Below are 26,900 nucleotides of genomic sequence, written 5' to 3'. Positions count from 1 at the left end.
AACCAGTTTTCAATTTTATCGTGTCCGACAACCGAACGCACGTATTTATACACACATATTATGTACGTATCAAATAATATATTTAAATATATATAATAATAGTAATACAATATATTATTATAATGTACCTTTACATATTATGTGTGTTATAGCGTGTGTATATGAGTATAATACGCGTTTTGTCAATCCGATTTCCATTAACGTCGTCCTCGTCCTGTTGCGGGACAACTTGCAACGTAAGTAGGTATATATGTATACGTATTCTATACAGCGATCATCGTTCTGTAATGTATATATATATATGTGTGTGTGTGTGTATATATACATGATAAGAGTAGCTGAGAGACGAATTCGTAATATATAGACGGGCCGCAGGTATAGAGTGGTAAATATATCGCTATATACGACTTATGTATAATAGGACATAAAATGATATTTGGTGTTGGAATATAATTATGACGTAATACGCATGTACCAATACATCATATTAATTTATTATACACAGCTTGACACTAGCGATCTTTGTACCTATATATATATACGCAAAATCGCAACTACAGCGGGGTACGATGAAAATGATTTTCTGTCCGTCACAACACGCGCTCGGGTATAACTGTGTTTTACCATAATTTACCATAATACATAAGCCCGTCGTTACACATCATCCACACCTATATATATATACATATATAATAAATATATATATATATATATACATAAATATATAACCTTGTCTGGTAGTTAACACACACACACAAACACGCATAATATACACATGTGCAGTGCGCGAAGTCTCGCTTTGTATATATATATTCAATCGGCGATCATAAATATTCATAAATAGTATATTAAACGTGTATAACATAACGTGCACCCCGTTGTCGCACAAAATCGTGAATTTTAGGTCGCAACGTGTTGTAACTACAACGGGCACCTGTGGTGTTTATCGTTCTTATTCGATATTGCTGCAGTGACGTGCCTACCACCGACGACGACGATATAGGAGGTACGCGGACTGCCGGAAATCGGAGACGCGGCGAGATATGATCGAAACGCCGAAAACCGCGCAGATAGTATTTCGATTAAATCCGCATCAAACGACGGCGTCGGGCGTGTGATTATTGTATTATATTGTTTTCGTCCGCCGCGATCGTAAATCTGCCGATCGATTTTCGATATATCTGTCGTGTGGGCGGGAAGTGGCAGGCCTCCGTGTTTACACGCGCCGCGCTCGGTGCATACGAATTTCGTCGCATCGGACAGATAACATTATGTTATTGTGTACCGCACATGTGCAGCGTACGCGCGTATATTATTATAACGGGTGAAATTGTCTTTGGTGTACACCGCCACCGGATGTGCCGGACGGGCGCGAAGAATTCCGTTCGGTTATGATACGTCGCATCGAAATCCGATTCGTGCGCGACAGGTACTACCTAATAAATATAATATATTGTATGCACACAAACATATAATATATATATATATATATATACATACCTACCCGGTGTGAACGGCTGCAGTATGACTAGAAAATATTTTTTTATGCGTGCAATGCAGTATGAAAAAAAATAAAAAACGATACGCGATGCACATATAACGGAAACAGTCGTAATTTATACAGTAGTCGCCAAAGTGCGCTGCAATATTGCACTACCGGGGCCTATTATAATAATTGATATATATTATATTATATACGGATGTACGCGGACAGGAAGTCGCGCCGTGGCCGTCGTATCCTCCTCCACACAGTGTAATAATATTAATAATAATAATAATAATAATGATATGTAACTTGAATGAATAATACGAGATTCGTATATATAATATTGTAATGTACCTACGATATTATTATGACACTGCTGTAGTAGTGACCGCCGTGTGATCGGACACGGTGAGGTCAGTAACCCCTACAAGTCTTAGGTTCGTCACCGCTAATCGATTACTTCCTTCCGATAGATTTATGTAACATATATTATTGTATATTAGTATATTCATATATGCATGTATAAAACCACTTTCCGCGCGTAGGTTTCGATAGATTTTCACACACATAACGGTTACACATGTATATATTCAATAAGTGTGTGTGAATACGTGTACGTGCGTTTGTCATTGACGCCTTAGAACGAAACCGGTCGTTAAAATCGCAGTCGAATCCGCGGTCGTTCCCATCGTTCGGCTCGAGTCGTAAAATCCGATAAAATTTATTTTAAACCTTCTACTACCGAAAATTTTTGCGGACACAAAATGGCATTCCGACGACATCACGCGCACGTATACAATTGATATTATGTTTTACATTATTTCATATATTCTCGTCATTTTATAAAATGGTATGTTCTGTAGTGTTATACGTTGTAACCGCACGCACAAAACCTATAAACGCAGCCGCCGTCGATATATGACGGAGAAAATAATATTAAACGTTATTAAAATTAACAATATTATATTATTATAATCGTTATCGTCATTATTATTATTATTATAACATATTATTTTTTTTTTCTTTCTTCGTTTTCAATCAAACGCACACTGAACGAACTAGCCCCACGCCATCGCCTCCAACGGCGTCGAGTTATATATATTTGGTTACACGTCCGATTACAAATCATCCGTGAAACGAAAACGACAATCGGGACCGGTCTTCAAACTGGACGAGAAAAAAAATATATTTAAAAAAAAACATGGATCTATACATAATATAATACTTAAATTACTGTAGGTACACACGTATATTGTTATTATATATATATATATTATTAAATGTATACGTTTGCTGTGTGTTTCTCGCCCTTCGCCGCCGCGTGTACCTATACGATATGTAATAATATTACACACACGCACTCCTCTCCTTTGTGTGGAAAAGCCGACACCGGTGTTACACGCTCTTTTACAAGTTTATCATTTTTACACCTTTCACGCACATCGGACCCGTCCGGCCATCTCCGCTGTCCGTTCGCATTTTCCGCCGATGAACCCGACGAGGCGGACTACGGATTTCGAAAAGGATTCTCGTCGCGTAACAAACGTGCACACACGCACATATTATATATAGGTATTATATTATTATTAATATTTAGGTGTATGCCGTATTATATTATATATATTCATATACGTACACACAGCCAAGAGCGGTGCGGAGATATACACTCAAACGCGGACGAACGGGCGAGAGGATTATAAATACGTAATATCGCGGTGGCACATCAAAAAAGGGTTAAACACACGCCGACACCGATTTAACGGGTCTGGTTTGGAGAAAAAAAAACAAAACGGATACGGCGGCGACCATGAGGGGCAGAATATGTATATATGGTCGCGGCGTCCCGGTCGTGTGTTTTTCGTATTTTTCGTTTTCATTATGACGATGATTATTATTATTGCCCACCTAGTATTTTTTTCTCTCTACTTTATGTATATTACACTCGCTCGACCCTCTTTACCGCTCGCAATATATTCGACTGCGGTTGGCCAGTAACCATAATAATATTACTTCACCATATCTGCACCACTGCACCGCACATAACCTCGTCTGTAGGTATTATATATTTTACGCGCCCATCATTGTTCCAAATATATTATAGCTACCTATGCGGTTTGAAGTTATTGTACTAAATATTACTAATGCTGCCGCATATAATAATTAATAAAATGCTCGTTCCAACATCGCTTCTTTTATACAAATGCAGAACGTATCTATACGACATTCGTTTTTTTTTTTCATTTAGTTAAAAGAACCATATAGTAGGTAATTATAGTTACAGTAGTTACACAAGAACATTTTAAACGAAACCGTTAGATTTCCCAGTGTTCAAAAAATTCGCATATTTTGAAACACGGGTGTAATATATGATTCTAGTGTAGGTATAGCGATATGATTTCGATATTTATTCACGATGTGTGAATAAATGTTTTGTATTTAAAATTAATATTTTATTGTTTTGTACAAAAAGTAATTAATTCGAATCATTTTATTATATTATATAGTTTTATTAGAGACATGAATGGTTGAAAAATTTAGTGAAATTTGATTAATGGAAATTTTTAATGTCACTCTTGCTGAACTACCTAACAATCTAACTCTATAACAAAGTGGTAGTATACCTATGATGAGACTGCATTACTCAATAAATAGTACTGCAATTTTACTTAGCATTTCTATGTGTTAATACCTCACTATTTCCAACTACTGAATATTAATTTTGTTATATATCGTCGTGTTTATCATATGATACATACATTCGTGTATAGTCGCCTTATGATTTGATAATTATTGAAAATTTTATCGTAAAAATATATTAGAGGTATATAAATATAAAAATAATCATATTGCTAGTCGTCCAATAAAATTCCGTATATTAATGTAGTTGACTGTCATTGTGTTTCCCAATATTTCCATGTACAAATGATAAATACATATTAGGTATACTAATTATATAATGTATTATTATTATATGTTTATCTTGATCAGTCAAAAGAACAAAACATCATGCGGGTCACTCTGCTATTTCACTGATAATAATACAATATTAATGTATTACTGTTCAAGTCGTATCTCCCCACAAAATCACTCATTCAAACGCGAGTGGCGTTTTAAATTTATTACAATCATTGTACATTTGTAGTAAAACTATTATAATTACATTATGCAACAACAATATGGCAACCCACTAATAATAATATTAGTTTTCAAGTATATTAATTTACTAACCTAATTTTATTTTTACCGGTTTTACAACGAATATAGCTTGCAAATACGTAATATTATATTGTATACAACATACACTGAAATATCTATACATAGGTACCTAATAGAAATTAAAAGCTATAAAATAATTACAAGATTTAAGTATAGTCACTCATGAATATGTTTCAACATTTATTTTTGAGTACAATATTTGTTTCACATTCTCGGTTTATAAGGTTATTTGTTTAACTTTGGGGATTATTTTTATGTTACAATATTATATAATGTTATAAACGTTCGGTTCGTTTTATTGTCGTGTTCTCGTCATGTACCTATACGTTTACGAGTTTTGTTTGTGTCCTGAAGACGTTATACCGAATGTCGGTTATCTGTTCACCGTAATTACTTGGACATAGGTACCTGCTGTGATTTACAGTTAATTTTATTATTATAATATTGGCTATCGCTGTCCACGTTAGCGCTCTATATATGTAGTATGTACCTAAAGTATGTCCGTTGACCATTATACTTTTCACGCACAATACACGATTATTCTTAATATTAGACTTTTAATCGCGGTTTGGTTTGGATTAATCACTAAATCGTGTAGATATAGCTTTGAGCATTACAATAATATCGTATGTAAAAGTACCACCGTTATCGTACTATTTATTACAAGTTATGCGCCTAATCTGAGTGGAAAATTCGTAGGGACACATATAATGAAATCGTTGAACCGCTGTAAAAATGTAAACAATAAATTGCCCTCGTCGATACTTATATTTAGGGTATACACAATTACACATAGTTTATTATTATATTCCGTCTACAGGTTAGTGAACTCGGTATCGAAATCTACCATGACTACAGGCATATCAATACTATTTTGGCACTATATTATTATAATGCTTATATTTAATTATAACGTGTGTTAAAACCCAATTACGTATCTATAACGTCGACCTTTCTGAAATTAAAACGCATTGACCAAGGTCGTTGAACGGATCGACTACGGTTTTTCAGTTTTCGTCTATAAAAACATTTCTATAGGACACGAAATAATGCTGTTTCTGTTGGGTTAAGATATAATTTTAAACGCGATATAGAGTATATCATACATTTAATAACGTTTTATTTTTATTTATGAAATTATTTTATGTTTAAATTTAAGTTTTAAAACTCTGCTCGAAGTGATATTAGTACAATTATTGCGGCTATTCGTTTATTTTTTTCACTCTGGTTTGAATATTAAAAAATATAAGTATAAGTGCAATAGCTACGTAATAGTAACTGCAGTACTAAATCACACACGTTTTTCTAATACATTGTCTTACTAGAGACAATATAATATACTTACATTATTTTTTTATGATCGCATCTTGTACATAACTGCAGCAACTTAAGTTATAATATCCTTAGATTCTCAAAATATAATGTATACATTTGACTTTATATTTGACACGTATAGACAATAGTATAGTACTTATACAGTATTATATTTTTTATTCCAAATACTTGGATTATACGCACATTTGGAATTGTATACATGAAGACCGTGAAAAATATAATTTATTTTTTGAAAAATCGATTGTTTTATCCATTTAACACACTTTTTTAAAACTTTTTAATCGATCACTATTAGTTATCAAATGCCTAAACTACGCTAAAGCACGAAGCATTTTCACCGACTCAACGCCCTCTATATTGGCACTTTGCAAAGAAAACATTGAACCAATCTAACCAATTTTTCCATAAATTAAATTCAAGCCATCAAATATAAATTACTATAAATTATGTGTTTTTATATCTCTGAACTTCTTCATCTGTTCTAATAATGTTAACTATAATAACCCTCGATATTTTTACTCTTTACTCTTTATTAAAAAGTAAAATATGTATATTTTTGATTATTATTTTCAACAGTCGTATTCACTTAATATTTTCTATCATACTTAGGTGCGTCAATAATTCTAACATTGAATACACTAACACACAAAGACCATAACGTGTATATATATATATATGTGTGTATATGTATATTGAATTTATAGAATATAGAATATTGTAGGTCAGGGTTTTAATACCGTAGTAAAACTAGTGCGCCCGTCAAAATGACATTATCAATTGTCGTGGTGCAGATATAAAAAAAAATTGTGTATAATGGGATCATCGTATTCATAGCGATTTTACATATTAAGTAGGTACACAATATTTTACTCACATAATATAATATTATAATATGATTATATAATATCATATTGCAGATGTGGTCGTTGCGGGTACGAAAAATATCGCACTAAAATAAATTAAAATAAGTGTAGGTACCTATATATACAGTGGAGTGTTACATTATTATATAACGTGTAGGTACATCGGTTATATTTCGTTACAATAGTTGTTTCGCGGTGGACATTATCGTCGTCCGCGATGATCACATAATATATCGTTTATCATCATAGCCGCCGATCCGACCTACGACCATCCTTGCTCAGTTGAAGTATACCTAATTTGGTCGAATAATATCGTAGACCATAATATTATTTATATAAACCGTTTAAACCGGCCTAAAACTGATGGCGAATAACGTATATGCACACTACTCAGATAGCCGAGCTGCGCTGTATACGCGCACGCATCCGTCGACGTGTATGTATACCATCTGCTAACACATGGTCCGTTTATGTGTGTTTAGACAATTTAGATGACATGTAATAGTACCTATACTATATGCACACATCATTATGCCGCCTGGTGGGTTGTTCGTGTGTTCATAATGTCACAACTCGTATATTATATTCGTATACGTTTATATGCTGTAGGTATATCTTATAACTCCTACATTGTATAATTTTATAAGAGTATTCGCATTTAAGCAGCGTTTTCGCGCCGCTCTTTGCATTATATAGTGCCCCCCCTTAAGTACCTATCTACATAACACCACCATATATATATGCACTTGTTTTTAATTTTATTTTCCTTCAACACTATTCTTTATAGGTTTATACATATTTACCTACCTATATTACAATGTATACAATTCTCTATTTTCTATGGCTGCAGTATATTAATAATAATCTATTTTTGTTGTTTAGCGAAAACGAGATTTTTTTGTACACCCTTGCAGGGACACAATCCATTGTAAAGCTCTAAAAAAATAAAAATGTTGACATAATATCAGGCCATGGGTGAAATTCAAAAAATTACACAGATATAATTTATTATATATAAATAATATTATTATACAGTTATAATGAGCATTTAAGTACCTATGTATAATATAGTATGTATAGATATTATAAATCCCATGTCGGCGTGAAAAAATCAGTTTATATCTGTTATGGAAAACTTTAACGAGTTTCAAAATATATTCCAAATCAAATTTATTCCACCGTCTCCATGACTTAGGGTCACCCCTGCTGCAGGTTGACAATAATAAAAACTGAGTGGATTTAAAATAAAAAATAAAAAGGAAAAAAATGTAAATCGGGTTTTAACGCCATGACAAGTAGAGATGGCTCTAAATAAAAATCCATTAGTTCGTCGAGACGTTAATTGGATATTTCGCCTGAAGAATCGGAATCGTGATTAACGGAGACGCTGTATATATATATATATAGATGTATGTGTTTGTGTATGTGTGTGCGAATATAGAGTTAACAGAATGGGTGGTGAAGAAAAGTCGTGGTGTTCAGGTCGGTGGCTCCGTGGGCGGGTGTGTATAACGCTGCTGCTGGTCGCGAAGAGGGAAACGATGAGAGTTATTCAAATTCCATTAAACGGAGGGAGGCGCTTAATTGGAATTAATAAAAAGGATCGCTGTCGGCAGTGGGTAAAAAAAAAAATCTGCATAAGTTAAAAAACATTTACACTCCACCGCCATCCTATCCGATTGGCAGACCCAAGCCCAGCCCGGGGAGTTATCCCTGATTTTTTCCCTTGCTCTCTTCCGCGAAAAGTTTAACCGCGTGAAATCGCCTCGGCAGTTTTTTTCTCTCGTGATGGCTTCCGCATTAAATCCAGCCACGCGAACCGACGACAAAATTGTTTAAACAATTTATGCGATTTCCCTCATACAATATACTGTTCCGCTCGGTATATACCTAGCGGCTAGCTTATCTCGTTGATAATAATAATAATAATAATAAAAAAATACTTTAAATTATTTATAATCAACCTGCAATGTCGCGTACAAACACGCGTGCACAATATTAGAGTTGGATATAATTATTATATATTGTCGTTTTGTCCTGCCCCCTATTATGTAATATATATAATACAAATAATCGTAAATATTTTAATTATGTCGATTTCTTATTTATATGGATTTTTTCGTTTCGCTTCAGGTATGGCATGGACCTGAATGGAGCCAGGCGGAAAAACGCTACGCGAGAGACAACTAGCACGCTGAAGGCTTGGCTTAACGAACACAAGAAGAACCCGTACCCAACCAAGGGCGAGAAAATTATGTTGGCCATTATAACCAAAATGACGCTCACGCAGGTGAGCACGTGGTTCGCTAATGCCCGAAGGCGACTAAAGAAAGAGAACAAGATGACTTGGGAACCTAGAAATAGGGTCGAAGACGAAGACAACAACAATGAAGATGACCGAAAGAGCCCTGACCCGAAAGATCTCGGTAAATATTAAATACCAGTACTTAGCATGCTTAATACACATGAAAATTTTTTTATAGATTTAGAGTGATATTTTCTTTTACTTTTTTAAATCTGATAGGCTTGACTTAAATTAGACTAAATTTACCATCATAAAAATGTCCATTCATTATTTTTAGGCTATTTCTATTACCTATATGATTTAATAACCTAATCCATATGATTAAAATTTTAAATTATATTTTCTAAAGAATTATAAAATTTACACTTGCCGTTATTCCACTGTAGAATACATCGGTGATTTAAGAGTAGGTTAGGGCAGGATAGGGCTTAATTTTTGTCTTTATATATATCCTAGATAAATTAAATATTTCCATGTTATTACTAGAATAATTTAATAAAACATAATTTTATTATTAAAATTATATTAACTTTTGCGAAAAGAACTAAACTTTCTATCTACATTTATATTTGTGCATTATATATTGCATCACTCTTTTTCTGCTCATAAGTATATACATTTTGTTTTTAATTTCATCTTATGCAGACTTTTTCAAGTATAGGGATTTAAAAAACTGTATTATATCCTTTATATTGTGTATAATAGACAAATGTAGGTAAATAGACTTAATAAACGTCGGATGCATACAAAATAAATGTTTTATTAAAAAAGGTCTATTTGCACTCGTATAGTAAACATCCATATCTTTTAATTGATTTTTATGTTAATTATGAAAACGAGTTTCGTTCCCGGGCTGACGAAATCATAAGGCAAATTCGTGTTTGCTATGTATTTCTATGGGTCGAATCGAACCGCTCAACTTTAAACATATAATGCATTATACTATATTTGTCGTATAGCCGTAAAAAATAATCTTTATTGTACATTATACTGCACCTATATGCTTGCAGATGCACGTGAGCGTATTAAGTACATAATACCTACTATACACAATATATACCCCGCTTTTCGAATCTAATGCGCCGGGTCGATTAATACGAATTATTATACGCCATCAATCTGTTCCCCTTACCCCGTATATAATACTTTATACTAACGGTTTACTTTTTAACCAAATCTAAGAACAAAACGTACACGTCAAATTCGTACTCGATTGCTGTATTATACTACTATTACTCGTATTATTATTGCTTGAAACTGCGGCAGTACGTCGCGCGCGACCCGAATCACGCGCCCCGTCGGTTCCAATGACCGTTTCGAAGCGCCTCCCTTTACCATCAAATGTCGCTATATATATATATATATATATATATTGAAGTTGCCCCCTTTTTTTTATTTCCCCTATTTCGGTGGTCGTAAATTTCCGGAGCCGAACACTAGTCACGTGCCCGCCGTAATGACAATAATAATATCCAAAGCCAATAACACGGTTCATATAATATCTCGTTCGGTTTTCCGTTGGCGTGTCCTATATAATATTATATTAATATATTATAATACCATTATGTCACGTCGGAAGGCTTTATACACACACACACACACACACAGCATTATACATTTTTTTTCATCGCCAGACACCCTCCCCCGCGCACTGTAAATTTTTACTCGACACGTGTGCGTGTATTTGTGCGGAATAAAAACAAATAAATATTATACATTATTATTATCGTTTCGCTGACGGAAATTTCCTGCGACACACCGCTGATCAGTCTCGTACTAATTATAAAACTAAAGCGTCGAAACCGGATACGGCGGTACATTATTATGGATGTAATATTATAACCGCCAAAAATCCGTAATCGAACCGTTGACAAGTATTATGTTATACACATAGAACTCTCGTACATAACATAATAAACTTTTCCGTGATGTTTTCGTCACTCCGATCGGTGACATAAAATGGTAGTTATATTTATATTATATGGGTAAATGTTTACAGGGGTGTATTTGAGCGTATGCTCATAATAATATTTATAAATTATAATGCGTGCAAGCAGAAAAAATATTAAGTATCGATGGATATGCCGTGGCGAATGAGTATATTATTTTATAATTTGTATTATTCCATTTTAAATTGTATTTTTCTTTTTAAATTCTGTGGTCAAAGGACAAAGAACCGTATAAAAATGCTTGATCATAAATTCAGTTGTCGTGTAAATAGTTTTTTTGCTGAAAATATTTACAAGTTTTTGACTAATTTTCTAGCGCAAGAGAAAAATACTCGAAATATAATTATTTATCAATACACCCCGGCAGGTATAATATCTACGCATTTGTTTTTTACAAAACCTAAGATATTTCGTATTATTTTCACATGCGTTTTAAAATCTGACAACAAATAACGTTCTCTCCTCCCGGTCCACGATTTTGTTGTGAGTAATATTTTGTTTTAGGATACATCGCATGGCCGTAAGTGAATAAAGGTTCCGAGGCTCAGACAAAACGATTGTTTACATGGTTTACGACACGGTCTGTCGTTGATTTTTTTATGCGGTTCGTTTTTGTTATCATTTATATTTTTGCGTACATTTCGGGTAAACGGAAACAATAAAACCGCACGGCATGAAGAGAGCTGCATTTCGTCGGTTACAAATTAAATAATATTATTTAGTACATCATCATTAAAACATGTGCTAACCGAACATTGCAAATGTATATGTAGGTACACGACGGGCGTGGTAATATTTTATGAAACGATTTTTGTGCCACGTGCGCTTTAAAAACAAATCGCGGAGTATGGAGCAAACGACTTGCGAACATTTCTGCGGTCCGCTGCTGTTGTACGCCGCGATAACACGGTCGGCGTCTGTGATTACAATATTATTACGTATGTACATTTTTTATACTGTGGGATTGTTATTATCGAATTGGCGCCGGTGACGACGTTTTAATGTGCAAAAATACCTTTATACATAATAATTTAGTGTTTAAAGTGTACGCGCGAGAGTTAATTATGAGAATATTAACGTTCGTCGGTTGCGTATATTTTATAATATTGCCAATCGGCGGCGTGTACCTACACATGATAATATTATGTATATTGTGTAAATCGACGGTTTGTGTTATAATTACACGTTAAAGTATTCTTTAAGGTCAACGTGCGAATCATAACCCAGGTGGTGTTTCTATAATAATAATATAATAAATGCTATCGCGTTCTGTCCGACAAAAATAACTAGCTTAGACAAGCTTTGGAATTGCTCGTGCGCAACAAGTGCTTATAGGGGATAATACAGAAATAACATATTTTCGGGTACGACTATTTAATAATATTATATGTCATACAACTATACTAATATTCTTATATATTATTACATGGTTATTACACGGACACTTAACCGTAGCCGAAATAACGGCGGGTAATCTAAAATCAATAACGTTTGAATTCGAATACAATAGAAAGTATACAAATAATGTCCTGTCAATCAAATACACGTATATTAGTTTAAAAATCTTTTACTTTAGCAGAGGGATGATGTTGAGTCACGACAACGATGTTTTGTTAAACGGTAGATTTAAATTATACGTCGAACGTCGATGTCTGGAGTTGAATTTACCATACATTATATCATAATAAAACTGCAGGGTATCTCGAATTTTTTCGAATTTTTTTCTGTTCCCCCCGAGAGTTAACTGCGAATCGTATAAAAACAAAACCCATGTGTTCACGTATAAAGTAATATTTTTAACAAAATCGTTTCGTTTTATGCCGACAGATTGTAAAGATTCGGGCACGGGATCGAGCGAAGACGGCGACCGCCCGGGCGCCAATCACACGGGCAGCGAGTGGAGCGAATCGCGGGCCGACAGCGGACCGGACTCGCCGGAACTGTTCGAACGGCCGCCGCCGCCGCACTTCCTGCACCATCCGCCGCCGTACCACCACGGCCACTATCCCGGAGCGCCGCACCACCCGCCGCCGTCGCACCTCGGCCACCACCATCACCACCACCATCCGTCGGCAGCGCCGCCGCATCACCGGTTCGCGTCCGTCTCGCCGCCGGCCACCGGTGGCGTGGGCGGCGTGTTGCTGCCGTCGCAGAGCAGCGCCCCGAAGCCGCGAATCTGGTCGCTGGCCGACATGGCCAGCAAGGACACGACGACCACGACGACGGTCGCGGCCGCGGTCGAGACGACCACCCCGTCCACACCGCCGCCCCCGCCGTCGCCGCACCACCAGCAACTGTCGCCGCCGTCCGTCGGCGGCGCGGCGTCCGGCCACGGCGGCCGCCCGCTTACGTCGCGCCGGCCGGTTACGCGCGCGCCACGAGCAGCTGTACCGGTCGTTCTACGAGGATCCCGCGGCCGCGGCCTACCACGCGCGTGCCTTCGGCGGCGGCGGCGGAATCGTGTTCCAGCCGTCCGCAGCCCACCAGCATCATTTGCACCATCATCACCAGCAGCAGCAGCAGCAACAGCAGCAACAACAGCAACAACAACTGCACGCAGCGGCCGCGGCGGCCGCCGAACCGTCGCCCGCCTCGTCCTCGTCCGACGCCGAATCCGTGGTCGCCGTCCAGCACGCCGAACGGGCTTGACGCGAAGCAGCGGCAAACTCGACGGCGCACACACACACGTAAATCCAAAGACAAACAAAAATAAATAAATAAATAAATTAATATAAACGTTATTTTGTAAATATTAACGATAATATTTAAAGCAAACTTGTACATAACATTTTATTATTATTACGATAAATATTAAAATATTATATATATATATATATACATATTAATGAAAACATAAAGTAAAACGCATATGATATATGATATGATATATATATATAGAAAACGGCATGTAAAGACATTGTGGACAATAAAACAAGTAATGATACCATGTTGAAAACCAAAAATTAATAAATAATAATAACGAACGAAGTAGTTATTATATATACTTATAATATATGTACGTACACTTACGACGAAGAAATAATATAGTAATGTTCAACCAACAGAAAACGATGATGCGATTGAGACGCGTACACGAATAAGTGAACATTATTGTTGAGGTATCGTGCGGACCGCGTGTGTACACCTATATATACGTATATTATATTATATAAAGTTTATGAATATTATTATTATTAAAACACGTGAGTGATTTCTGCAATGATTTTGAGCGACTGTGGGGAGGTGGTGAGACGGACGGAGCTCGTGAATAGAGACTTTGTCGTTTCTTTTTATTTCACCGAGAAACTATATTATATTATATTATTATATATAAGGTCGACATGCGCGTAGTGGTATGTGTGTGTGTATACCTACACAAAGTTTTATATAGTATCATATATAACATACACCGTGGGTGTAATTAATATATTTATATATATATATATACATATTTATTATATCATATTATATTATGTAGAGGACAGGCGTACCCGAGTCTGTCCGGTTTAAGACGACTGGACAATCTTTTACGTTTGCCGCGGGGACACGAGATATACACGATATAAATTGTAATATTGTCATTACCTACCTATTATTATTTATTTTTTTCTCGTGCCAGGTGAACCGATTGTTGACGTTCCTTTCTATATAGGTAACATTACGTTTTATTATTTTTAATTTATTTCTTTTCATCTTGTTTTTATTTTACTCGTAAACTACGATTTTTAAACATATTATATAATATATATATATGTATATGTATAAAAAAAAATATATATATATATATACACACAAACTAGACGGAATGTATGACAAAAACTACTATATATATATATAATAATAATATAATCTCTTCTCGTGCAGCATCATATTATATATTGTTTTCCATTTTAGTGTATATTTAGCGGTTTGTACATTGTATTTGTACGATATATAATATAATTATATTTATAGCGGTACGCGATATTATTTTATTTTGTAATTAATTGGAATATAAAAAAAAACCATTGTTATAGCTTTTAAATTTAAATTATTCTATTATGTTTTTTTTGTGATATTGTAGTCGGTACTTTTCCTAATACATTGTTTTTTCTTAAAAAAAAAAAAAGATTCTATTTTTTTTATCCTTTTACAGATCCGTTCTCTTTCTAAACATATATTATATTATTCACTGTATAACAGTCGACTACTTATATATATACATATATAAATATATGAGCATATTGTATGCGACATCATCGTCATCTTTTTTTAAAACAAAAACAAGTTCTACGAAGCCGGAGAGTTGCCTATACGACACCCCGACATCAATTTTTTTTGTTTACTAGTAAAATAAAAAAAAAAATATATGCCGTCCATACGTCGTTTCGTGGACAGATGACGTGGGAGATAACGCAAAACGGCACTAACTCCGTCGGAAATTGATTGTTTACTGTATTTTGTTAACTTTTGTGTGTAAGTCAATTACTTCATTCGCCAAGAGTTGTGTACCGTATATGTACCTATATCTTTATATGAATACTAATATTCATAACGTACAGTATTATTTTTATTCACACGTATTGCCTTATTAGGATGAAAATATATTAATATATTGTGATTATTGCGGTTGTTTAGGTATAAAAAGTCATTGCAGCAGCAGGTACGTGTGCAAAATTACACTCGACAGCCATTACGTGCATTCGCTTTACACGCCGAGGTCTGAGGGTTAGTGTTGTTTTTAACAGCGTCTGTGTGATAACAATATTTCGCAGATATCTTATTGTTCGAACAATTAAAACGATAAAAATCGGAATACATATTATGATCATGCCATTTAAAAATGCAGTCGGGCTATATACATAGTAAGCGCAGATTTAACGACTACACCTCAATAATATTTACACACACATAACGTTCGTATAATTATAACGACAGGACAATTTATCAATATAAACGCGTTTTTATACACACCTAATAATAATATATGTGAATACCCAACATGTATTGTGTGTAAAGTATATTTTATAATATATATACATATATATATATATATGTGCTGTGTGTATCTATAGCGCGCAAACAACGTGTAAAAAACGGCAATCACATTTTTGATTTTATTTATCGTAGTCGGTTTTTTTTTTTTTATGTATAATGATATGGACAATGCTAATTATATTATTGTCGTCGAAAACTAAACGGAAAAAAAAACCAACGATTTATCTTCGTCGTCACATTGCAACGTTATTGGTGTAGTTAGGGTTTTACGTATAACTAAAAAAAAAATCCATTGCGGTAGACGGCGTGTGCGTTTTGTACAAAAACCAAAAATACGCTACACCGAATACATAGTACTTATTTATTGTATATTATTAAAAGCAGTGATATTATAATATAATATAATACAATATATACTCAATAGTGGTATATAATAGCTAAAAATCGTCACCATTGGGTGGGGAGGGTATAAATCGCATTGTAGAAAAATTCGGCGTTAGCCGTTATAATAGGTATGTATTTAAAAAAAAACCGCCGTTGTCGACGACGACCAGACACAATCGAAAGGTCATTGCTGGCGGTCTTCTCATCTGCAGCAGTGATATTATTATATTATTCGATACTATCGTCCTGGCGACGATCGCGCTGCTATATCGTTTGAGCATATTTATATATACATATAATCATATATTATAGGAAACGCGTTGGCTGCTGCTGCTGTATACGTTTACTGGGTTGGGAGAGGAGTCAGAAATCGTCTCGTCACCAACACTTAACATACGCGTGTTTCGAACGATTACAGGAATTATTATACAAGCGCATTTAAATATTATTTATTCGCGTTGAACGCAAATTATTACTTACTTATTCGACGTATGATTTATAATTCACAATATTTTGTCTAAGCTCCGTTTCTGTCAACCTTTCGCTATCGTATATTAATACACGCGTCATTTATATTATGTTCTATAGTTCTATAATTAACATATTTTTTTCATTTTATTTTATCGGATTTCTTGGCAGAATAAACAGTCTATATAATATACTTACTCGAAGTGGATGCCACGTAAAATCGGTTGGGGGAAACACTGCGCGGGCCTATAATATCATCACGCGCATAGGTGCTTAGTAATAAGATTGCAGGGGGGTAGATTTAGTGCACACTGCAGCATTATAATAACACTATATAATAGCTATAGGGCTGGGATTTTAATGCCCGAAAAAATCTCAAAAATGACTTAAAAATAACTCAAAAAATGCATTTAAATTATATTTGTTACAGCTTAAAAATTGGAAAAAAAAATTTAAATGATTTTTTTTTCTTAATAGTATTGTTCGTGGTTATACTTATTATAGTTCCATTGTACTCCTGTTTTCTTAATCATTCGTATTCTACAATAATAATTTAAAAAAAAATGTATTGTTTTTAGCGTCGGCAGTTTGCTGAAAGTCTCTTGTTAATCGTTATAATTTTGGTTCATTTTACGAACAAATTATGAAAAATGCTATAAAACTAAAAAAATGGACTAAAAAGTCAAAAGATGCCCTTAAAATGCATTTAAGGTTAGTTTTGTCAGAAATTGCAAAAATAAAAAAATTACTTTGACATAATCGCAGTAGTATCACCCAAAACACGTTTTATACTTGTACGGCCCCATGTTTCAAAACACACACCAGAAAAAAAGATGCGCCTTTGCATATAAATCTCAGCCCTAATAATAATGACTAATAAAATATTAATTTTCGTTATTAGCGACGAGACGGGGCCGGTACCTACCTATATGCATATAAACCGGGAAGTCCCAGGTAAGACCGAATGCACTCGTTGCTGCAAGAACGCGGACCTATATGTATGACGTCTGCGCGGCGTACACCAGAGCGGCAGACTCCTCGAGAGGGATCACGCCTGTTAAGTATGTATACTCGCCATAATAACGGACAAACGGACGGCTTAAATACGGGTTGGCGGTGGGTGGGCGAAAGAAAGACGACCGGGCGGCGTGAAATATTTGCGCTAGGGATATTTAATGGCCAATTAAACGCGTACGACAAGAATGTGTACAGTGCGGCGCGCATCGCCGTCGGAGCATGTGTGTGTGTGTGTGTGTGTGTGTGTATGCACATTGTTGCAAAACGCATTCCAAGGCCCAAATTGTGACAGTGGTCGTAAATCACCGCAAGCCACTCGAATATATATTGTGTATACTTATATTTATAAATATATATATATATATATTATACTTTAGACGCTGCAGTGGCGGTAAACTGCAGCACCGCTCGCGCTTTATATATATATATATATAACGTACGTGTACGTCGGGGGGAGGTGAGAATATTTATATATATTTTGGTTTTTTTTTTTTTTTGTGTTTTATATATACAGTTGTTTTTCTCATCGACTTTCAACACCTCCGAAGATGGTTGCGACGAGATAAAGCGAGTTTTTTAACAAATCGACGTGGTGTCGTATAGACGCGTGTACAACGCGCGCACACACATTACACATATATATACGTAATATTATGTGCGCGGCATTTCTGCTGCCGCCGCCGCAGACCACCAACGGATTGTCTCTACTGCCGCTGTACACAACCGGCCGTACGAGTGTATAATAATATTATACAAACATGTGTACATGAGAGACGGCAATGTACAGTGTACACATAATAGCTATACGAACCATATATTTTTATTGTTACACATACTGTTGAGACCCATTTTTAAGTATCTGATGCCGTGCTTTCAGGTACGCGCGCGGGATTTTTATCAGACAGTGGGGGGGAGCTCACACGTTTTCTACTTCTACACTTGCTCGGAAATACACAATTATTACCTACCAACCATTTGACTTTCGCGACATTGCGCAAACTGTCGTCAGTTATAGGTAATAATAACTGTGTTAGTTTCATTCTCGTCATGTCGTTCAAAGGCGACGGCCTACGATCGCCTTACCTAATCGCCTGCAGTGTATAAATCTAAAAATGAGCTCCAACCGACGATTGCCACACTTCTTAACACGAAAAAACTATAAATCTAAACTAACACAACCATAAAATTACAGCAAGAAAAAAAAAAACATCATTAGCGTAGTATGATTTTTGGGGAGGGCGGCTTCAGTCCTGGGTGCGCGAGGATGCGTACTAAAACTTTGCCGCCCGATATATCATTACGTCGATATCGCTTTTACGACAAATCATGTCACGCCTAAAAGTTATTTTAGGATCGAGTTGTAATTAGATGTTAAAACACAACTAGTAGTCCGATAGGCTGCTAACAAATAAACGTATACTATTAACCTCCGATATGAGAATTGTTATTTAAACCATATCCAATTTTCTATTTGATCATAGCTGGTACCTTATACATGCAACTATACTGAACGGCAGCCGTCCCTCAACCGCAGCGCTTCCGCCCACACGCGTCGTCGCCATCAATATAATTATATAATATTCATAATATATGTTGTATATCGCGAGAGGCAATATAACAATTTATATTTATATATATAATAATTATATACACCTTTAGTGCGACAGAACAGGATCCCGTCACTACAATATAATGTACATATCGTCTTCTGCATCTGTCTGCGGTCAACACTGATGCTGTATAACTATACATACCTATTATTCTCTATGTATATATTAATCATCATAAATAATGTTATTAGTATGGTCCACTCTATCTAACGGCCAAATGACAACACGTTATGTCACTATCGTCGTTGTCGCCTCTCCTGTTGGTTAGACTACTGCAGAGTTCCTCTTCCTTTGACCCACTAGAGTGTAGCGAGGCTACAGCGGTGGAGGTGCGATAATGTAAAGGGTTCGTGACGTGAATATTGTACGGTGACCGATTCGTCCGAACTACTGCTGGTAGGTAAATACCTACATACAAAAGACGAGAGGTGCGAATGTTTAATATATTGAGCGGCAGGTCCTCGAGACAAGAGCGAGGTTCTAAATTATTATTTATTATTAACGCTTCAATACGAGTATAGCTGCTATAGGTAAATAATAAAATGCCAGTCTAAATCAGATACTAAACAAGTAAAAGGTATATTGATGCATGCGCAATAGCTTCGGTCAGTGCGTCGTGTGATTAACGGCACTATTAATCGTATCATATCGAATGCAATAAAGTAGACACCATCTAGTCTGTATAATAATATAGTATATTAATTATATAAAGTAAACACACTTCGCCGAGAACATGTACTAACCAGGATAAATAAACAAAAAAAAAATTACAAAACCGTGAAAAAATAATAAAAATAATAACACTATCGCATCCATCCCGTTGATTGTTCTATTATATTATTATTTATTTATGAAAAACAATATCAAAACCTTATATAAATGGATCATGACTCATGGATATTACATATTTTACTAGTGATAGTACAAAAGATATATTATTTCATTACAATATAATATATAAATAAAATATTTTAATAAATCTATAAAATTCATTATAAAGCCCCCGAGAAATAAACGGTGCTGATTAAAACAGAATTAGAACTTAATTTTTTATAAATGGATAATAGTAGATTTCCTGAACTGGAGCTGCAGTAATTTTAAGCACAGTCAACGTCACGTAAAACATCAATAAATGTTCTTTCCCCGAGGCCCAGAGAAAGTCTTATGGAAAAAGCATGTTATGCATTTCTATAATTTTACTTGTAATTTTTTATATATTTTATTTTAAAATTATTTGAGTTCTATTTTGTTAAGAATTTATTATACTATATCTTATATTCTATACATCACATACTGGGTAGTAGCTGTTATTGTAGAATTTTATTTACAGTACAAAAAATAAATAGATTATAAACTAGGACAATTAAAAGAAAAAAATACAAAAAATTCAAAAAATTAGCAAAATAATGGATTTACGTTGGCCGCATATACAAGTCATATAAACAAGTGACAACAGAGTTATTAAAGTGATAATAATTAATGTCGCACAAAAAGGAATGAAAAAAAATACATTTGGCATAATTATTTCAGCGTTGCAGAATAACATGCAAATGACTGTTAATTTAAGCATTAATGTGCTAGCTGAAGCATTTAAACTTACAGGATTATAAGTTTGTGATGAAGAGTGAAAACAAACGATACTACGTTAAAGATATATAATATATATATTATGGGATACCAATATTTCTATTTATCATCGTTGTACCTAAAGTTGGAGTTCCAGAAGATCATATTATTTGCTGTAGATCGTGGCGTTTAGATATACAGCTGTGTATATAAGTAATACGATTAAATTCAAGGGAGGAACGAACTGTATAGAACCGCAGTGAGGATAAAAACTTAAAAACCAATACGACTACTGATAGTTTAACTAACTCAAATCACGTTCGTATCATCTTAACTATGTATGTAAAGCGCATAAATTGCGTACGTATGGTATATCGCAATTTGTGAGTTTCGTGGCTCGCGATATCTGTAAACATAAAATACCCGCAGTTATATCATAATATTGTTGTGAAAAAATCTATGTATAAGTTGAATGTGTCCAGCCAGATCACTGCCACAATTAGTATGTTATGTGTGTAACTAGTTTTTGAATTTTTCACACAAAAGTTGAGAAAGATATCGTGGCAATGACTATAATGAGTGCAGGAATCAAAAATGTTAAAATACGCCTAATTTAACCTTGCGTTTGGCAAATGCGGATTTTTTAGCTGTACAACTCGGTATAGTGATGGTAATAGTTTTATAATCTCTTGACCGTTCGATCCTTACATTTTTATATTTTAACGTAAAATAGAGTCTCTCATACGAGAACTTTTGCCTCACAACATCCTTATTTTGATATGAGTATATATTATAGTATATCACACGGTACACGCGATTTTTATGATTTTCTCACAACGGGTAGGTACACCACATATACCACTTACAATTTTATACGTCATGGTCAACTTACAATAAAATTGTTCTCTTCCAGGGCGAAAGAGTCATCGACTCCGCTCACCAATTATACGTATACTATTCGTTTACTAACTTAAGTGCATTCTCATCGGGGTGTACGAACACCTTATACATTATATCGTGCAGCCGTAGACCTGAGTTTTCTATTCGGTACGTGTATACGCCATAATAATAATATAAAAATTCGCTCGATATTTCACACAAACTTATCGCATACGCGATTATGGCGGACTTGCAGTATACACATCATGTGCATATTATAATATGAACTATGTATATAACTGCGCGAAATTCGGAGTTCCTAGTAATATATATATATATATATGTGTGTGTATGTACAGTACAGCCCACACGCACACTCTCGTAAAATGTACGGTGGTAATTCATGATAATACCGCACGTGTGTTCGTAATCGCATTTGGCTTACAATATCCGTTGTAAGAGGACGAGGAGGAGAAGAAGGAGAGGCGTGTTACTGTAATGTAATAACCGTATATAGGTAAGTACCTATCTATACATGATATAATTACCGGTCATAATAATTATATGTGTCAGTAGGCGTAATGCGCGTATACTCGTAGAACGGTAATTACAATAATAATAATCGTACGAATTAGTATGTACTCGAAAATCGTACATAATATTATATCCGCGAACTTCCGCTGGTGTGCAGTCGCAGTCTGTTAACACACCGATTAAACCGGTTTAGATGGATCGTCGTTATTTCGAAGTTATGGCGTATATAATGTGACGTCTGTATTACTATACTTATTCGTCAATTATTAAACTGGCAAGTTTTTTTTTTTTACATTTTATCATTGTGGAATAGAATATATTTAATATACTACTTAATACCTATTATTATTTGGTCACTATCGTCATTTTGAGCTATGCATACAAATCTTACTCGTTTGGCGACTAAACGAATTTACTTTATTATTTAAAACATCTTTCATATAGTTATAACTTATAATAAATAAATAAATATACACGTATTTATAGTATATAGGTACGTATATCTATATTAAAAACATGTCAGCATAGCATTTATCGACTCCAACAAATAACCTTCTCAGATAAATATAATGTATAATATTATATTTCTTTTTGCTGAAATTTAATCTATATGTAAATACTTTTAAATGTAATCATAAACATATTCCACAAATATTACTTACAGATTATAAACAGCTGTTTATACTAGTATGTATAAACTTATAAACTGTTACGACCAATGGGATTAAACCACGGAGTGTCTAAGCAAAAAAAAAAATCTTCTTTATCTATGCGACACACTTATGTTTATGAGTAGGATATAAGAAGTAACAATACTTTTCAAATATTACATTTTTCTATGCTTAGTTTAACTGTTAAAATTGTAGAACAAACGCATTTCCTCAAACTGAAATTATTTAAATTTAATTTATGAATATAGGTACCTATAACGCATACAATTAATAATTTATAATATACCTACTCGGCGATTTTCTAATTTGTGTGCAATACATTTGTAATTTTAGATTCTGAACTGAATTATCGATCTTACAATGAAATATAAGCTATTTTTGTATCAGAAGACACTATTTATTGTAGAAAAATAACTTCAATTTTCTAAATTGAGTGCGATATTTTGAAGTAAGTCGGATCAAAAAAAAGTACGAAAAATGTGTAAACTACCTCAGTTTTCGACAAAATCTATTTTGTTTATCGTAATTAAAAATAAATAACTATCATTTTGGATACTTGAAATTATCACTTCACATATTCGTATAAGTATTTTTATATTTTTTATAAAACAATTTTATATTCGGTTTAAGAAGCTTGAAAGTGTATAACGGTGATTACTGACTAATATAAAACTTTTAGTAATTATTGCAATTTAATTAGGTATATCGAAAACACATAATATATATATATAACATAATTTTTTTGTAAAAACATAATTTATAATATATTAGTTCCCTACGCATATCGCAAATTAGAGATAGATAAATGTATACTTAAAAATACGATTGAAACCTATCGGTACGTCATTTTAAAATGAACAAAATATTAGCAATGGTTCTTTACTAGTAAATATACCAATAGCTCCAGTTTTACGCCATGGTAATATCTAATTATCCTAAAATAAACCGCTATGATATAATAATATACTATATAGTATATATGCTATTCGGCCGAAGATAGAAAAATAATGTTAGTTGAAATCATTAAAAAACCTTGTACGGTATCAAAATCCACGATAACACTACACGTTACGAATAAGTACAGGACTCTGATTTATCATATTATATTATATCGTTTGTATCATCTATATGTGTAAATTGTATGCAAAAAATAAAACGAATTATATATTATGTTATTCCCTGCGCGCAGTGTCGCGGCTCAAAAACGGCTCGGGAAAATATCATATATTTCGATGACTCGTGTAGGCGGCGGGTTAAAAAGTCATAAAAAAAAAAAAAAAAAAAAAAAGAGAGAGATATAATATAAAAATAATAGCAATGATGATGATGATAATAATAATAATAATAATGATAATAAAATAAAAAGTGCCGAGAGCAGATTTATTTTGGCGGTGACCCGCAAACGGTTCGTGTAATTAATTGCTTTTGATGGTTTTAATGTTTGGCTGTAAAACGCAGCGGATGACGACGAAAAGCGACTTTGTTTTGTTTAGTAATTTTTTTTTTTCCACCCCGTCCCCAGCCCGGACACGTGTACCGTTTTATGCAAACACGGCGCGCGGAGAGAATGTGCTTAGGACTTGCGGCGCGCAAAACGAATCCCCAAATATATATATATATATATATATGTATATATATTCACACACTCTCACACATACACGCGATGTATAGTGTGGAGCATTGTACACTGCGCTAACCACCGCTGTTATATGTGTGTACATGCGTAGTATATAATGCTATAACATATATACATGTGTGTGTGTGTGTGTGTGTGTGTGTGTGCGAGCGTGTATAAAATACGTTCACATTTATATCCGCGGTGGATGTATTAAACGAGTGTCGTTTATAACTGCAGCGAGCGGAACGGAAAAGGAGTGGGAAAATAAAAAAAAAAAAAAACAAAAAACAAAAAAAAAAAAAAAAAAAACCGAAAAAATGCTCGTCGGTGGGCGTAAAAACGCCGCTCGTGGGGGTATATCATACATATATATGTATACAAAAAATATACATCATACGGTTTTACAAACCGAAACGGTTGCTGCAGTGTCATTTGCAGAGCGTGGCGAAAATGTGTCGAGTCGTTAACACGAATACGCCGCCACCGCCAGCTCCTCTCGTCATCATCGTCATCATCATATCGCATCTTCGTCCACCGACGAGGGGCCTGTATAATGTATATATTATATTATTATTATTGTACGTACTACGGCGGGCGCGCGCGCGTGTGTGTGTGTGTCTGTGCGCGTAGAAAATGGATCGCAATTATTCGGCACGCATTGTTTTCTGTATTATACACGCGGCGGCGGCGGCTGTAGTGTTAAATATAAAATATTATGATAAACCGTATGATATGTGCTCGTATACGCACGAACACCCGACACACTTTACACACGTCGGCGCGGTTTTCGTTTCGTGACAGACGACCAACAATATATGAGGGGTACACGCGCGGGGGTCAAATGATTATCGAGGAGAAAAAATGGATACAATAACTATGCGGTGCCAATAATTTATCGGCGTGTATAATAAATGTTCGTGGGAATGGATTCCGCCACGAGAAATAACCAGCCAAAAATACCATTATAAATATCTGGTATATACTGTACATGGGCTGATATTTGATTGAATTTTAAGGGGGGGGGGGGGGGGCTTAAATGTTTTTTTGCATTGTCGCAAAATAAGTACCTGTTTAATACTTTGCAAAATGTTCAACGAGTTTTGGGGGGGGGCGCCCCCCCCCCCCAAGCACACCCACCTCCACGATCTCCGCTTATGAATAATTGCTAGGTAGCTGGATTCGATTCGAAATATTGTCGTTGTTTGTTACAATAGATAATGTATCATAATACATATATATATATATAAAACCAAGTTAAAAATCCAAAGCCGATAGCCGCAGTTATTAAGAGTAAAAAAGTAATTAACATTAACACCACTTAAACTTATCGATTACGTGTATAATTAAATCGATTTATCTTTGGTCTCTGTAAATGGTATACCTTTTGAAAACAAAAGTTGCTGTTGTTTTGACAACAAGGGGATAACAAAATAAAATTTGATACAACTATGATTACATGCTGTATTATTATACTGAGTTGTGAATTTCCCGCGATAACATATCGAGTTAAATTATAAAGACACTTTTTGTGTTAATTAAGTAGGTACCTATACCTATAAATTTATAAATAATCGATCATCTTACTAAACATAAATAATACCTAAGTATAGATATAACAAAAAAAAGTTTGTCTATTTCATATACATACAGTATCAGAATTTAGTTTTGTTGCACTTGTATAATTTTTTTATTGCAGAAGCATAACATGAATCTATATTCTTTGTAAAACAATTAAACAAAAAATGTGAAGGGAAAAATATTTATGTAACTTTAAACACACGATATAATATTATAAGTATATTTATTAATATGTGTCGGTGTCATTGTCGGCAACATTTTTATGGTTCTTATTTTTGAAAAAAAAAAATACTTAAAATTTAAATAAATAATATATAATATTATTTTATAGGAAAATAACACAAAAAATAAAACTATGTTAGGGTCAAAAGACATTTTTTTTAAGCTAAAATGCCGTTTTTTTTCATAATCTTAATAAAGCAACCGTGATAATTATCTATCATT

The 26,900-nt window shown here is 34.4% G+C and overlaps 1 protein-coding gene across 1 annotated transcript in view; it reads left to right on the top strand.

The window, feature by feature from the left end:
- LOC112591089 (homeobox protein caupolican) overlaps positions 1–13,894 on the top strand; it is a 32,133-nt gene extending 18,239 nt beyond the window's left edge. Inside the window, 4 exon segments of the mRNA XM_025334746.1 lie at positions 9,034–9,326; positions 12,982–13,485; positions 13,488–13,522; positions 13,525–13,894. Of these exon segments, the coding sequence (XP_025190531.1) occupies positions 9,034–9,326; positions 12,982–13,485; positions 13,488–13,522; positions 13,525–13,803 (1,111 nt within the window). The 3' untranslated portion in view covers positions 13,804–13,894.
- The last annotated feature ends 13,006 nt before the right edge of the window (positions 13,895–26,900 follow it).

Source organism: Melanaphis sacchari, unplaced genomic scaffold (assembly GCF_002803265.2).
Source record: "Melanaphis sacchari strain LSU unplaced genomic scaffold, SCAv2.0 Contig129_pilon_pilon, whole genome shotgun sequence".
NCBI classification, from domain to species: domain Eukaryota; kingdom Metazoa; phylum Arthropoda; class Insecta; order Hemiptera; family Aphididae; genus Melanaphis; species Melanaphis sacchari.
The sequence above is the reverse complement of the archived record's forward strand: the minus strand, read 5'-3'. Positions and strand labels throughout refer to the sequence as shown.